At 35.5% G+C, this 17,161-nt stretch overlaps 1 protein-coding gene across 1 annotated transcript in view; it reads left to right on the forward strand.

The window, feature by feature from the left end:
* LOC100490346 (dynein heavy chain 3, axonemal) overlaps positions 1–17,161 on the forward strand; it is a 522,485-nt gene that overhangs the window by 213,562 nt on the left and 291,762 nt on the right. The window contains exons 24-25 of the mRNA XM_031898872.1: positions 3,346–3,498; positions 7,909–8,050. Coding sequence (XP_031754732.1) covers positions 3,346–3,498; positions 7,909–8,050 — 295 coding nt within the window. The remainder of the gene's footprint in view (positions 1–3,345; positions 3,499–7,908; positions 8,051–17,161) is intronic.

Below are 17,161 nucleotides of genomic sequence, written 5' to 3' on the forward strand. Positions count from 1 at the left end.
GCTGGCATATAAATAAAAGAGACTAGGAGAATAAAGAGATGGAAAGGAGGAAAAATAGTTTGGAGAGTGGGCCTACTGTATGATCTAAGGTTTTCTGGTGGGCTCCTGGGGTTCCAGTCTGACACTGGACTCAAGTACCTTAAATAAAAGTGTTTTTTTATGTGCAACTGACTGTGGAGACTGCAACTGCACTTGCAGGACATACATGTACCCTTTTATTCTGAGGAAATTGCAGTTTTGGCCAGATAGATTCATTGATTGCTAATTAAGACAACTGATATATATTTTCTGAAATCTTGAGATGTATTTCTCTTTCATTTAACATAACAACTCACCACTTTTTAATTTATTCTAAACTTCTCAAACACCACATTTAATTTCCTCTAACTTTAATAATCAATATATCTCGGGAAAAAGAACAAGGAGAACAAAAACAAATACGTACATTGTATGAAAGAGTTTTATGTGATTGGTTCACGCAGTACAGCATTAATAATACCTTATAATACCGTATACGCTGTGTTCACATACACTTTGTTTTAAGTTAATTTTTCATTTGACAAATATTGTCAAATGTAAAGTGTTACAAATACATATAATTACCAGCGCTTAAGTTCATCCTATGCACATTTCTTTGAATTAGTTTTACAGAATAATCAGTTGACACTTTGGGCAAAATTTTTATACTCGAGTATGAGGTCAAGGCCCATTTCTATGTGAAACCTGAATTGCCTACTTTGTAGTAAATAGTAAGGTGCATTTAATAACTTCAAACCCACTAGCAGTAACTTGCAGCAGAACCATTTCCCCTTCCACTTAGAAGCTCCAATTGTATTTAGATTTATTGATCCCCCAACAACAGAGTGTATTATGTGCAACTGAGTGGTACTTATATTTTGCTCAGAAACTCTAGTGAAACCAGAAAAAAAAAGCGTTTAACCTTGTCCATCCTTAAAAAGGAACTGCAACTGACCTAAGCATGCGAATTGTACTGCATATTTAATATTTTTTTAATAAGTTTTATTACTTTTCCTAGCAACAAGGTGAGGAGTTGCAAGGATTGGTCAGTTTTGATTTAATTTTATCTACAGAAACAGCAATTGATAGTCTTCATTAGGTGCCTACCTTTTCACTTGGCTGGGCATCATACAATCATTCCTACATTTTGAGTGGTCACTTTAGAATGAAATTCAGTTTTCATTGTGTCTAGAAAGATTTTGTAAATGTCTATGTTTCTGTGGAATAGTCATTTCAAAGGGTTTAATTATTTAATAAACGTTTAAAAAAAATATATGCATAAAATAAAATCTAATAAATATTTACAAGAATCATTTTTGTTCAAAAGAAACCATTTACTGAGAGCTGGATGCAACCACCATTATATGTCTATACACGGGGTAGTACTAAGTGATTTGAGCTGTGCTGCTGCACTTTGCAGACAAATCAGAGCACAGGGATGTCAGAGCCAAGGAAGGCACATAAGTAAAACCTTTTCTGTTTTCTGCCTTTTACCTCCACTGTAGGAACACAGAGTTGTTGGCTCAGGGCACGACATTCAAATTGTATTGTATAAACCTTCTTTTGCCCCCTATTTTTTGCACTTTGCACCTTGTCCTATTTTTGTAAATGATACACAAAATCAGATTTTACAATTCATAAATGAAATGCTTCAGCAAAATATATCACAAGTGTTTTTAAACTCAGCATACATTGCATTTCATTGTTTTAGGGAAATCTAGAATATTTGTCCTTTTTGCTGTTTGATTTAATTGTATCCTACTAATTATGGTATACCATCTCTTAGTCTATTAGGAGAGATAGTAATCCATTATTTTGCTCAGAAAAGTGGTATGCATAAATATTTCCATTGAAGTAATTGACATTTAAATGACATCTCACTGCCTAAATTGAATACAAAGTGCATAATGCAACTAATTAACCATTACGTGGAAGTGCATAGATGCAACCATTTTCTCTTGTTTCCACTAAAAGCTTTATTTGGGGATTTTTTTCTAATGTGTTTAATTTTTATAAATTCAAGCATTTCTGTAATTTGTGAATGTTAAACAAAACTTAGTAATTATATTAATATTGTTTTTTATTTTACCCATAGTTTTTTAATGGGTTAAGGGAAATTATCCCACAGGTCAGTAAGGCTGACCCATTTACAGTTTAAAGAAAAAGTTAGGGCAGATTTATGATTGCTCAAGTCTTTCAGCTTTGAGGTGCTGAACTTTTTCTTATTTAAAAAAGCCAGGTTGGAAAAGAATAGTAATTCCTTTACTGGTTGATGATTTAAAGTGTCAACCAAAGGTGGATTTAGAGTCTCCATTTTCTATTTTAAGGTGCTAAGGTGCTTCCTTACTCTGCCCTTAATGTAGTGTATACTACGTCCCATGTACTGTTTATGACAACATTTGGATTTAAGAAGGTAAATAACACATTAGTGTTAAAATTACCATAACAGTTGTTATGATATATCCTAGCTATACGTTAATTGATACAGGCATATTAGAAACAGTTATATTAACACTAGGGGGCACATTCATGAAAACACAAGTTTGAATCCCGAATGGGATAAATTCGGATTGGATACGATAATTGCAAATATTACGAATATGCTTACGAAAAAATCGTATTAGTCACAATAATATCGTATTGGCTTTCTGAAAGTCACAAAATTTTCATATCCAAACAATCGTAAAATGTAGGAAAACCTTTCCGACTTTGATCCTTCTGTGCTTGATTTTGGAAGGCTCCCATAGGACTCAATGGCAGCTCCAACTTGGCCCAAGGAAAGTCACGATACCGAAGCTTGAATGAATCCGAAACTTGATTGTATCGTATTGTCGCACAAATTTTGTCGCAACGTACAAAAAAATTGCGAAAAATATGAAAAAGTCTCAGAAAATACGCCGAACAAATGATCAGAGCATTCGTGGATTAGTAAATCTCCCCCTATAAGTTTCAGTGGAGTGGTGCAATGTATAGCATTTTTGCCTATTTTTGCACCCAGGGTTGTGTCTGCATTTTATAAATGGGGCCCACAATGTTTTTTATGCATTTTTTAATTTTTGTTAATAATATACTGTCCGAAAGTGACATTCTGTGGTCATCTATATCTTGATTTACATTTGAATTTTGTACTCTAGGTCAGTGTTGGACAGGTTAATAATGAATAATAATAATGAAATACAAAAAAGTCAGTAGAGGTCTTAGCAAGGCCACATTCAATCTGTTGGCTGCTCTAAATCATGCTGTTTACGCCTGAGATGAGCAATAAACTGAATTAACAATTCAATGCATTCAGTAATAATTTGAGCAACATTTTGTTTTATCATTTAGGTGGAAAAGACTATGAAAACATCTCTTCAGGAAGTTATGACTCAGTCTATTACAGCTTATGGAGAGACATTACGGAAAAAATGGGTTTTAAATTGGCCAGGGCAGGTGGTCTTGGCATCTAGTATGGTACACTGGACTATGGACGTTTCAAAGGTAACCTGATTTCTTAATTAGGAAACTTTGTTTCTAACCAAAATATGCTGTAGACTGATGAAGCTGAACTTATTCCTTGCCATGTATATATCTTCTTTAAAAACTTGAAATAACAAATATAGTTCAGTTTTGTGTAATATTATATTTTTATTACTGTAATTTAGAATGCTGACTTGAGATATTATTGATATTATTGTTAAAGAGATACTGACCATAACATTGCCTTTGTGTGCTAATTATAAATTTGTCTTAAATGTATTTGCCAGATGCTTTTACATTACCTTTTTGATCCCCATGTTCCTCTATGAGGGGGCTGCCATATTTGTGCAGCAGGAGTCCGTTAGCATTAGAAACTATAACTGGCAGGCTGAAAAGGGACAGTCAGGTTGGCAAAACAGTCAGGTTGAGGAATTTCCAGTAACTGTTACTTACAAAAGCAGCCTGATCAGCAAAAAAATATCAACATGACCTATAGGTAACTTAAAATATCCATTAATATTTTGAAGAGAAGTCAGTTTCAATTTTAGGTATTACCTGGGTTAGTTACATTATGTAAATACACCAAAGATCATTTCAAAAAAAGTTGTATTTAGATCTTTGCACTTGCACTCCTCCTTCCTTTAGATCCTCAGTGGTGCACTGTTCCCTGGTATCTGGCAGGATATTGATATTCTCCAACACAATCAAAAATAGAAACTCATAATTCCCTTCATAAGGATTAACACATTACAAACTTTTATTCAACTGTTTGTACCTATTTTTGTATTTTAGTACATATCAGGGAACAGGTAACTGTTCAAAATCTGACAAACCTTAGGGGCAGATTAATCAAAATGTGATTTTAGAGCTTAATACATAAAACATTGTTGATATAGTTGATATTGTTAACTATAGGTTAGATTTATTAACTAAAATTCTTTTTAAAAACACAAAACTTAAAAACTATATTTCTTAAAAACATGAAAAAGCAATAAAATTGCATTCTCAATTTACCTTTCATTTTCAATGAGTCTGCCAAATTTCAAATTAAAAAAAAAACTTGAATTGTGGTAAAAACACTATTTTGAATGTTGATAAATCTGCCCCTAACTATCACAAACCTATTTAAGCTGCCAGGAGGCATTTTATCACGATAATAAAATAATTGTAGAATGAATAGTATTGGTTTACTACAGTAAATAACTATTTTATAAAAATTAGTATGAATAATAGTGTAATAGTGTTTTCATGGATCTGCTTTTGGCACTACATCACGGTGCACTAGACCAAGGCTGTTTAAGAACTGGTTGTCAATTAACAGCCAATATAGCAAATTGTAAAAAGATATTGTATAACCTTTAACTTGGGAAAAAATATTATTAAAGAAAAGTATCTTGAGGTTTTGAACAGTTCAGGCCAGCAAATGCAATTATGTCATTCAAAAATCTGTTGGCTGTTAACCTCTATAAAGGTTATTCAGTAGGCTTTTACACCAGGGTAACCACAGAACTGCTGTATGTCTAGAATCTGAAATATATTACAGCTTCTGTTTAAGCTCATAAAATAGTACATTGTATTTGTATTTTTATTTTCAAAACACTTTTAATGTTAAGATATCAAATGTTCTGCTGATAAGAAAAATTGCCCTAAAGATCCAAAGAAGAACAGGCATAGATTGTATTTGATTTTAAATTAATCTTATTTATACTACTATAAGCTACGATTAAGGACTGATACAATCCAAAAGGCATCAGGCATTGTTCTTGGCCTTATAATGTTTATATAATATTTTTAAATAAAATGAAAGTTTTTTGAATTTGGATTTGCAGCCTGCTATATTGTATGCTGTCTAAGGGCTGGGATAGTGAACAAGTGCTATTTGAAATACATATGAGCTAAGAGTGCGTATTTGTGAGAGCCAGAAAGTTTTTTTTACAACACATGTGAAAACTCTGCCATACAAATGTGTTATGAACAGGGCCGGATTTCTATCCTGGGTGCCCCGAGGCCGCCCCTGTGGGTGTCCCCCCATGCGCATGCGCGAATGCGCCCCCAGTGCACATGCGTGAACGCGCCCCCAGTGCGCATGCGCAACGCGTCATCTCCCCATTGCGCATGCTCGAACGCTCCTTTAAACTCCCATACGGAGCAGTGGGGAGAGGTCCCGACTGCTCCGTATGGGAGCCAAATTTAAAAAATTTCCTTGCGGCGGGGCGGCATGCCGCCCCTAAACTTCTGCCGCCCTAGGCCCGGGCCTTTGTGGCCTTTCCACAAATCCGGGCCTGGTTATGAAGACTGTTTAGTTTTACTGTACATATACATAAACATTTAGCTAAATGTGCACTGCTTATTATGGTGCCATTAGGCTTGGTTAAGCCCATGTTTTCTGAAACACAGAGGGGCTGATTTACTAATCCACGAATGGTCCGAAGGCGTCCGAATGCGTTTTTTTCGTAATGATCGGTATTTTGCGATTTTTCCGTAAATTGTCGTGACTTTTTCATAGCCGTTACGACTGTTTCGCAAATTGTTGCGACTTTTTCGTAGCGTTACGACTTGCGCGAATTGTCGCGACTTTTTCGTAGCCTTCGCGCCGAGTACGAAAGTTTCGGATTCATTCAAGCTTCAGTATCGGGACTTTTCTTGGGCCAGGTTGGAGCTGCAGAGTGCCATTGAGTCCTATGGGAGGCTTCCAAAATCATGCAAAGTCTGAAAGTTTTGCCCGCCGTTTACGAGCACTCAATACGAAAAAGTCGCGACAATATACGAGCAAATCGTAATGGCTACGAAAAAGTTGCGACTTTTCGCACAAGTCGTAACGGCTACAAAAAAGTTGCGACAATTTACGATAAAGTCGTAACGGCGACGAAAAAAACACAAAAAATACGAAAAAGTCGCAAAATGTTCGTTTCCAATCCGAATTTTTCCCATTCGGATTCGAATTCGTGGATTAGTAAATCAGCCCCCAAGTATTACTTTAATGGACTTATCTATCAGTTTTCAAGTTTGTGAATTCAAGATTATTTTTCTAATTCTAATAAACTCATATTTCAAATGCTTGCTTATTTATTAATAAGGAAAAGTATTCAAATTTGTGAATTTACAAACTTGAAAAAAACTTCAACAAAACAAACAAACAAAAAATTTGAAAATCTCAAATTGAAAATATGGCTTGACTCTCATTGGCTTCTATATAAACTTGCAAGCTTTTAGATGCTGAAGATTTACATTCCAGTTTTCAGGTTATTTCAGGTTAACTAGAAGACATTCGTGTGAACTATTATTTGAATTGTGCAAATGTTAGTGCTAAGAAACTCGAATCAAAAAATCTAATTTGAACATTGATAAATCTCCCCCTGAGAGTGATGCAAAATATATATGACAATATTAGACTGTTATTTAGACTGAAATAATAAACTTAAGCTAGTCTCCTTGAGTAAATTGCTCTTTTGGTAAGATCACTAAAAGCCTTTGCCTGTTTTAGCCAACTTGGCTGGTCCATTCATTCTACCCCTAGGTAAAGAAACAGATTACACTAGTGGCTATAAAGATCAAATGCAGATCACCTCAACTAGATTTTCTATCCCTAATGTTTGAACAAGCCTACATCTTGGGGAGGATATCATTTGACTCTTTAAAGGTGCAATATATTCAAGAACTGGACAAGTGTGAATAGATTGAAAGGTTAAACCAATGGAAGATGTGACGAGAACATCTTACTTCACCTTTAAAAGATTTTAAAAAAATGTTGCTCTTTTCCTATACACGGTTCTGTTTGGAAAGCCCATTCTTTGATTTCCTTTGGCCCATGAAAAAACACACATTTAAAATAATTTGTGCTAAAAGGAGAAAATATGCCTTGAAAAGTATGACTTTTGTGTTTCAGTTTAGTTGGTTCTGTAAACTATAATCTGAATAATGAATTCATTTATTACAATACACATTATGACAATATGTATACCTGACAGAAGCAAGAGAAAATAATGGCAATGTTTGAAGTGATAATGTCTGATGTTTACTTTACAAAAATAAAACATTTAATTGGGTTCTAGAGTCATAGTAATGATTTACATTCCGTTTCTATCTTCTTCATATCCCAAAATGTAACATGTATACTTCAATTAAATATTTAAAATGTTATTATAATGGCTTTACTGCTTCGTATTTAAATAAAACCAAAACAAAACAAGATCCTTTTTACTTGGCAAGTAACAAATGCCTTACCATCAATTTTATATCAAAAGTCACAAGTATTTTATAATTAGAAATGTGCAGTTTGTTATCGACAGAAAGCCCTTAGTGACTTATGAAGCATATATTATTCATAAGCTATAGCAAATATAAAAGAATGTGTGAAATTAAAGAAGCTACATTATGCTCCACAAACCCATGGATTATTCTTAATACTCTTTGGCTATCCTTGTGTTTCAGGCAATTATGCAAAAAGCAGGACTGCAAACATATTTGAATAAATGCAGTGAACAAATTGAAGACATTGTCAATTTAGTGAGAGGAATGTTGACAAAAATGGAACGAATTACTCTTGGTGCACTGATTACTATTGACGTACATGGTATGTACATGTTGTTCATGGTTTGCTCATTCTGAAGAATACAAATGCAGAATAATGTAACATTTTATTTGACTGCTTCTATAAGTCTCTGATGGACAGTGGCTAGTGCAACATTAACCACTAAATGAGACATCACGATAATGCCACCTTAAGATGCATGTGACTTTAGGCATGGCTATAAGGAGTCACTCGCTCAGTCTCTCATTCACCTTGCACACAGCAGAAAAAGGGTTAATGTAATTGAAACACAAACTCTTCCTACCAGCAGTCAAAAGGTAAGTCAGCATACAGCAGACCAGTGTTTTCTTTTAGCTGGCACAGAGGTCCACAGATACACACAAGGGGAAAATAAATAGGATGAACTCCCAGCAGAAATTGGGCAGAAGAGCTGACTATTTAGATTGCAGGGGCATCAGGTAATTGGAAACTGCCCCTACACAAGAATGCAAAGGGGGTGGACCTAGCAGGACACACGTTTTTGTATAACCTGGATCCAGAATATAATGACCATTATGATTCTGGGAGCATAGTAAAATAAATATTATAACTATTGGTCATGATTTTTCCTACTTGTTTCACACACTTTAAACATTAATGTGGTGTGAAATGCCCCTAACCAGATTTTCCTAAATCATAAACCAAGTACCAAAGCTAGCCGATATACCCAGTTTTTGATAATGTATGGATTCTGGAATAAATGTTGTGTTTGAGTTTATTTTTGTCTCACCTCCATGTCACCTATGAGGGGTCTTGATATCAACTTTAAGTAACCCCTTTTATGGGCATTCACACCCCCATATGACATGGCACTTATCAGTCTGGCTAGGGCTACAGCAGAACAGGTTGTGACCTTTTTACAAATGGCTGGTTCTGGACCTCAGTTAACATATTTTTGTTTCTGTTACTGGCAGAATGTTTATTGGCCTGCTTTATTAACATGGCCTGTATCATGACCATTTTCACATCTGACATGATCTGATGACCAAGGGTCTTAAATACAGTCACAGCAGTTTTAGTGGTGCTATTAGTGTGTATGAAGAACATTTAAACAAATATTGCAGTGTTCCAAATATCATGTTGTTTTATTCTGGGCAAAGTCCAAGCAGTCCCGTGCAGTTAACAAGGTTCAGCTTGTTGAAGGGTATCACTTTTCCCACAGGGCAGCACTGCTAACCACTGCACCAACGTGAGAATGAAAAATTATTGTGATCAACCTAACTATGCGTGCTTTCAGGCATAGAATCTTAGAATATATGCTGTTTTACTATTAAAATGGAATTTTCACTACTGAAGACCCTTGAGGTCCAATAGGTTTCAAATTGGAAAATAGTGAATAAACTATTAATTTTCAGAGTATTTTTAAATATATTTTTGAATTGCTCTACACAAAATACTGTATTCTAAAGAAAATAAATAAATTTAGGTGGAATTCTTTAAAACAGCTTAGAGGGACCAGCAATTCTGTTATAAACCTAGTGGTTTGACTGAAATAGTTAGCAAAAGTATATGATTATATGGGATGAAATTCATAGGCATGAGTGTGTTATAGTAACCCGCTAAGGCACAACAAAATAGTCCTTATTTCCTTATTAAACGTTCAGTTTTCCTGGCCTGCCTCAAACATGCTTAGAAAGTCTAGTTGATCTGCACTTGTAAATAGAATATAGATTGTCTTGATTGTGCTTAGAAGGAAAGGAAAGCCCTGGAGCTACAGTATAAGTGCAGGGGCTGCATGACAAGGTATACGAATGACCAGCAGCCAGATTACACTGGTTTATGTTTAAAGATTGGCAGAATCTGATGTAGCTGTGATTGGTTAAGAAGCAATGAGTTATGGCGGGGGGGAAGCTGGGCTGGAGAAAGAAAGTGATGTGATGTCAAGGGTAGCAGCTCACTTCTTTACCTCAATAACAGAATGTGGATGTTTTTCTGTATGCACTGTTTTGGCAACGTTATACAGTATAAATGTCAGAGTCTGCATGGTATCATTCATGTTAAATGAATGTCAAAAGCTTGATCCAGGGAATGTTTCCGATCGCCATTGGGGTCAGGAAATAATTTTTTCCCTCTTGAGGCAGAATTGGCACAGACTTCAGGCTGGGTTTTTTGCCTTCCTCTGGATCAAAACAGTGGATATATTATAATGTATTTTAAGTTTTATTTGTCACAGCAGTGGTAGAACCTTGCCAGAGTACTGCACAGGAAATTTTAGAGCAACCTGCTTGGATTTCCTATTATCGAGACACTGCAGACTCAGGACTGGCAGCAGGGCTGCTGAACTTCTCTCATGGTGGGAGATGCAGCTCCTGCTGGTAGCAGAGTTTGGGGCCATCCTTTCTGTAGGTAGAGGCAGCCTTATACTCATTGGTGAATATAAAAAGTCTTCAGTAAGGAACAGCAGAGTATAGTAGTGATCTCTTATGGAATTCTGGCTTTGAATATTGCCTTGGGGTGAGGCTGGCAAGGTCCTATTTATCTGATAAAATGTAAATAAATGCTGTGGCCATTTTATCCCATCTCTGTCTCCTGGTGTTTCATTACGGTATGTAACAATGGGGTTCATAGGCATGGTTGAAAGCTAAAGGTCAATTGAGGAGTCCCCTTGTCAAGTGGGAGGCTTGAAATAAAAAAATGCCCCTGGAAATCCCCTGGAAATCAGGCTGGTAACAGTAGGTCAGTGTCAATATTCTTTATCAAGCAAACATGTCGCGTACTAAGGGGTAAAAACAGCTTGCAATTACTGCCATCTATAGATCCTTATGATATTATATGTCCTGTCATTTTCCAATGAGACTCAAACTCAAATGAGTTTTCCATTTTGCAGAATATTTGCAGTTGTGCCCCATTAGTACATCCCAGAAAGACCAGCTTGAATTAGCACCAACACATCTTGTTGATCACAAAATATTCTGAAAACATTATCTGTGCATCCTAATGCATGTTGCTGAGATATTGTAGCGGTATCTTCTATTTGTTATTTGTGAAATATTGTAAGCTTTACATTTGTCTCGAGATGGGATTATCTCTTTATGACAACGCATCCTGAAAATGGTTAGGGAAGATTTGTGAAATGTCAGCTAAACTACACTGCCTTAGCACATTAATCAAACCTGGTGGCAGCTCAGTCTAGGAGGAATGCTCATAGTTTCAAATGTTTATGTGCATATTGGCATTACTCTACACAAAGGTGCCATTACTTGAAAAAGAAATTAACTTACAATTCCACACTAATGTTAAATACATCATCATGTCATCCGTCTAATGATTATCATCTGTCACTCCTAATTCTGCTGAGAGACATGGGTTACAGTACTCCGTTTTAGCATAGCTTAATTAATAATTGTGTCATGGATTCCTTGAGGTATTTACATTTTATAATGGCCTTATGATGTTTTATCGTCAAGATTATATTATAAAACACCTTGCTCGGATCAACTTTGAAAATCATTGTCATATTAAAATAATGGTATATTGCAAGGTTTATCTGTCAAGCTTGTTGGAATTTTTACAGGCAGTTTTTATTTCTTTCTGACTACCTGTATAACTCTGTTCTAGAATTGTAATTCCTTCCTTATTTATTTGTTTTATAGGGCTGATTGAACAATGCATGTTTATTGTTTTATTTCTTTGTCTTTTGTTTTAGCTTTAAAAAATTAGAAGTGAAGAAATATGGGCCTACCTTTGACTCCTGCAGATATTAATTATTTTAGTTTTAGTTTTTAGTTTTGTCTTACAGCAAACACTCGAATAGCAATCCTACTAAAAGGGAAATGGTAGGGGGTGCTAAAGAGGAGATGGGAAAAGTGGGTCTTTAAGGCAGGGGCTGTTAAAGTATGGACAAGAACAGGGAGACAAGGGAAAAGATCCAAGGACAGGTAAAAGTGCAAGGTGGAGAGGATGCAGACCAGAGACCATATGGAGGACTGAGCAGTTGAAGACTAGGACCAGGACAGGATGAAGTGGTTGAAGGCTAGGGCCATAACCAGACAGGACAGAGTGGGCAAAGAATATAGGACTAGGACAGGGCGGAGCAGGCGAAGACTAGGACCCAGACAAGTTGGAGCGGGAGAAGATTAGGACCAGGACAGGACAGAGCGGGGAAGACTAGGACCAGGACAGGACTGGAGCAAAGGAACAAGATTGGGAGCACAGGTAGGAAGAGGAGCAGGAGCAAAGACAGGAACAGGAGCCAGGGCAAGGAACAAGAGCTAGGGACTAGCCACAGTGCTCAATGTTAGACCAATGCTCAGGAAAGGAATGTGAGGAAGGCTGGGCTTTTATAGGGCAGAGCCAGCCCTGATTGGCTGACCTCACCTAAGGCTGCTGGATGATGTAACAAAGGCCAGCATACAGGTGCATGGGAGAATAAATGAGCAATGAGCTCTTGCCGGCTGCTCTTCTGGCTCAGTGCGAAAGTGATGTCCCCGAAATACATTGTAGGTCCCCCAAGGATATTGCCAGATACACAATACATGCACAAATATTATAATTATCTGACCAAAATTTTCTAACCTGTCCAGTCAACTAAACAGCTGAAAATTGTCGGGATGATACAAAATCTTACAAAAAATAGTTTTGTGCGATTATATTTGTCATGTATGGCAAACTTAAATTCCTTTTATGCTTTTTGTGTCTTTTTTAGATCATCGAGTTTTTCAACCAATAGTTGTTTTTGTGTAGAAAATTTCTTGATGCTCGGTCATATTAGGTAGCCCAACCTTTAATAGGCAGACACACATTTTTTTTTAGTGTTGATTAGTGAAGTTTTGTCATATGATTTCTTACTTTTTTATTTCTGCCTTTTATAATCCAATAGGACTTTATTTCAGTGTCAACTAGCTGCCAATTTCTTGAAACTGAAAGTTCTCCTTTCATCTTACAAATAGATTTTATTTTTTGGCAGTCATTTGTGTCAACGCATCTTTTCTACTTCAGGCATTCTCAGAGTTGGAGCATTTCTTTGAAATGTCTATAGTCATTTTAATGTTTATTTTTCTGGACCAAGCTTCTTCATGGCTTCAAAGCTACCTGACTTGATGCACTAAAATAAATAATTGACCAAATGCTAAAACAGCTGTATTTTAAAGCTACATATGTGAATCCTGGAAAACTTTACAGAAACAGTATTTTATCGTGCCATTTGGGATGTCAAACAGCTTGGTAATGATAAATCTGTTCTTTGGCCTTAGATATAATTTAATATTTAGAAACTCCGATTTGTGCCAAGCATGTGTAAAATATTCATAAAAGCTTGAGAAACCTGCAGTTATAATAATAAACATTTGCAAAAGAAATCAACATTCATTTAGGTAAAGGGAAGCAAGTACAACTAACATACAGAATACATTTTCATAAACCTATTCATAAAAAGCATTACATATGTATATTTGTCCACTGACTGTAAAAAATACTGATGGTAGGGATATATTAACCACTGAAAAAACAGAAGGTAAGAGAACTTTTCAAATGGAAAATTATGGATAGAGATGTAGCGAACTGTTCGCCGGCGAACTAATTCGCGTGAACATCGGTTGTTCGCACTAATTCGCAGACTTTTGCCGATGTTCGCCGCGGTTTTTTTTGGTGCCGCGTTTTTTCGCCTTGGTTTTTCCGCCGCGTTTTTTCACTTCGTTTTATCGCCTATGCATATACATATTTTTTTTTTTGCGTTATTTTTTGCCGTTTTTTTTACAAAGTATTTTTCAGAGAAGTTTTTGCCCTTGATCCCCCTCCTGCATGCCACTGTCCAGGTCGTGGCACCCTTTAAACAACTTTAAAATCAGTTTTCTGGCCAGAAATGGCTTTTCTAGGTTTTAAAGTTCACCTTCCCATTGAAGTCTATGGGGTTCACAAAGTTCACGAATATCCGCGAGTTTTGGCGAAAGTCCGCGAACGGGTTTGCGAACATTTTCGGCGATGTTCGCTACATCACTAATTATGGATGCCTTTAGTTTTAGTTAACTATCCATATATCTATGTACGATATGTTTTAAATACTCACTGATTCTCATATTTGCTACATGTGATTTGATTTAAAGCAAAATATTTGAATCCTTTCCCCTTGATCTATAAATGTTCTTCAAACCAAGTGATCTGTACCTGGAAAGATTTCAATATCCTAGCATTTGTAGTAGTTGTTTATGGAATACAGAAAAGATTTGAAATAAGTGAGCAACATTACAACAGCAAAATTCTGTGTTTTATAACTGAAAAGCATAGAACATTCAAGCATTCTGATTGGAAGAGGTAAACGTTGTTTTATTGAATTTTTAAGAAAAAGAACAGTTACCTGAGGTAAGGGTTAAAGTTGCAATCCCTAATTCACTACTCGTAATTATACATACATGGAGGTAATTTCACATTTACTTAAGCTCAACCAGTGCTGCTCCATGATGCTAGCTATGGAACTAGCATCACTAACAAGACTTAAGTATTGGCAGCAGATATTATCCACAGCTTTGATCTTATCAGTATATTATGTGGTGACACTATGAGCAGATTTATCAACAATTGGATTTTAGTGGCTTTAGAGTTTTTTGTTTTTTTTAAACCATGACTAAACTCAATTCCACAAACACCACAAATGTCTAGTTATTTATTAAAAGCTCTGAATGGAAAAACACAAAAAAAGTGGGGAAAAAACGTGAAAATACGCAACTTTTTTTATATTGTCACACAAATGAAAGCATCAAAAGAACCTGTAAACCTCTTAAAGCACAAAGCAAAGATCTTCCAATTGTTAAAAGGACACCTGCAATTGACTTCTTTATGACCTTGACAGCTTTTAGATGGTGTATTTCACTTTGGGACTTGACACAGTTTTGTTGTATAATAAATGGCAAAAAGCAAATCCTCAACAAATAATATTTTTTTTAGCAAATGCCCCCCTACATGTTACTGCAATTAAACAGTGCTCCCTGTGCCCCAGTTATTGTGGAACTTGATAGAATAGTTGCTTGAACAGTTGTATGTTTCACCACTTTCTGCATACATAATCCAGTCAAAAGACATTCCAAAGAGTAAACTGGTTACTCACGTATGGATTTGAAAATCAAAGCATCAGATATTCTTCATTTTATCATCAGTCTGTTAATATAGGGGAAATGTAATAAAAGTAGAAAAAATAAGAATAAAAATTCGCATTTCACAATGAAATATTCTTCATTACATCTGGGGCTGATTTATTAACGTTCATATATTTATTTATTTTTTTCATTTCCCTGAATCAAACATTTTAGCACTAAAAATCATGTATTTAGATAATTATTCTAAACACAAATGTATTTATTGTGAAAATCCATTAAAAAAAACATTGCCATCTAAAAGCCGGAGAGGTCATGTATACTGTATGTCAGTGGGAGCTGCATCTTGCAGATAAATCTTTCATTTGAGATTTTAAAAGTTTTCAGGATTTTTTTTACTTTTTAATCACACGAAAATTCTTATAAAAATATAGGTTTTTGTATAATTATTATTTATATTCCTTCCAGGATTGTTTCAATTGTTCTTTTTATAATCATAGTTTTTAATAAATAGGTAGACATTTGTGATTTTTCTTTTTTTTTTTAGAAAGTGAGTTTACTTGAAAATGATAAACAAATAAATTAGGTTGAGGAGACTGCCTCATACAGACAAAAGCAAACAAAAGGAATTCTGGGAGTGAATTCCAAACTCTTAAAAAAATCCCATTTACATGGGTTTATCCTATAGGCTACAGCTCACCCACTGGGTTTGAAGCTGAAGCCAGGACAATAGCTGATCAGATTCCCAACTACAGACCGGTTTCGCCCTTCTTGGGGGCTCATCAGTGTAGTGCAGGGTTTTCTGATCAGCTTAGGTAGAGTCACCATGTGGTTCTACAAACAAATAAATTAGGTTGAGGAGACTGCCTCATACTTGAAAATGATACAAATTGTGATGAGTTTATTACATACACTGCACACTGGTGCGAACAATAAAATGCGCTAAATAGTTTCCAGGTTCACAAAAGCTATATTACATTTGTGTAAAGGAGAATTTGCTCGCACAAAGGCATATATTTTTGCATTGTGAATATATTTTCCTTTCCCGACTTTTATTACATTTCTCCTATAAATATTTTACACAGTGCTGACCATGTTATACTGTACAGACCAGTGCTTTGTACTTTTTCTATGGAGAGTTTAAAAGCTACATCTTCATGTCAAATTGTACTAATACTTCAGCCATGTGTTGAAGGATTCCCACATAAAGCTTTTGGTGTTGAACCATTTTCAGCTGTTCCAAAGATCACTGGCCTTTCAGCATATATAGAAAGCAATACAAGTGGCATTTATACAATGAAGGTTCAGCGAAGGTTAAAAGAAGAATCTATGAGCGGCTGCAATGGTGTTTATATCGAATGGCAACAGCAGTGGTGGCGAAATTGCTCTCTTTTTCAATGAATAAGAAAGAAGATTGTGGATTGAAAATCCATTTAATTTGTTAGCACAAAAGTTAAGCCTGCCTCTAGACATTTATAACTTTTTTCGTACACAATTTTAACTTTCTGTTGATAGCAGCAATTCAGTTAAAGCTTTTGGTTTTTATTTTTATATAGAACGAAAAGCATCTTTATAGTAAGTTTGAATACTTAATTCTGTATGTGTGTATTTATGTATAGCGATGAACAAATCTGTCCCAGACAGCTCACAAAATACCGTTACCGCATTACTTTTTTGACATGACCACAACTTTTTTCACACGACTGCGATTTATTTGATTTGGGCGCAACTTTTTTTGAGCATTTAAAGTCTGATATCATAACAATACCTTTAGTTTTTGGGTGCTACTCATAGTATTACTTCAGGTGCACATGAAGAATGAGCTTTGGGGCGAATGTAATAAAAGTCATAAATGGAAAAAAATTGCATACATAAGAATAAAAATTCACATTTTGTAATGTATTATTCTTTATCAAACTGCATTGTGAATTTTAATTGCACATATCACACTTTAAAGCCATGTTTGAAGGCGGCGTACTCTTATCTCCACTTGGATGTCCCAACGTTACCTTAAATTAAACCTCTCTAAGACTGAATTTGTTCTCTTTCCCCCATCCAACACCAACATTGTTCCCGAGGTATCTATAAA

Source organism: Xenopus tropicalis, chromosome 3 (assembly GCF_000004195.4).
Source record: "Xenopus tropicalis strain Nigerian chromosome 3, UCB_Xtro_10.0, whole genome shotgun sequence".
NCBI classification, from domain to species: Eukaryota; Metazoa; Chordata; class Amphibia; order Anura; family Pipidae; genus Xenopus; species Xenopus tropicalis.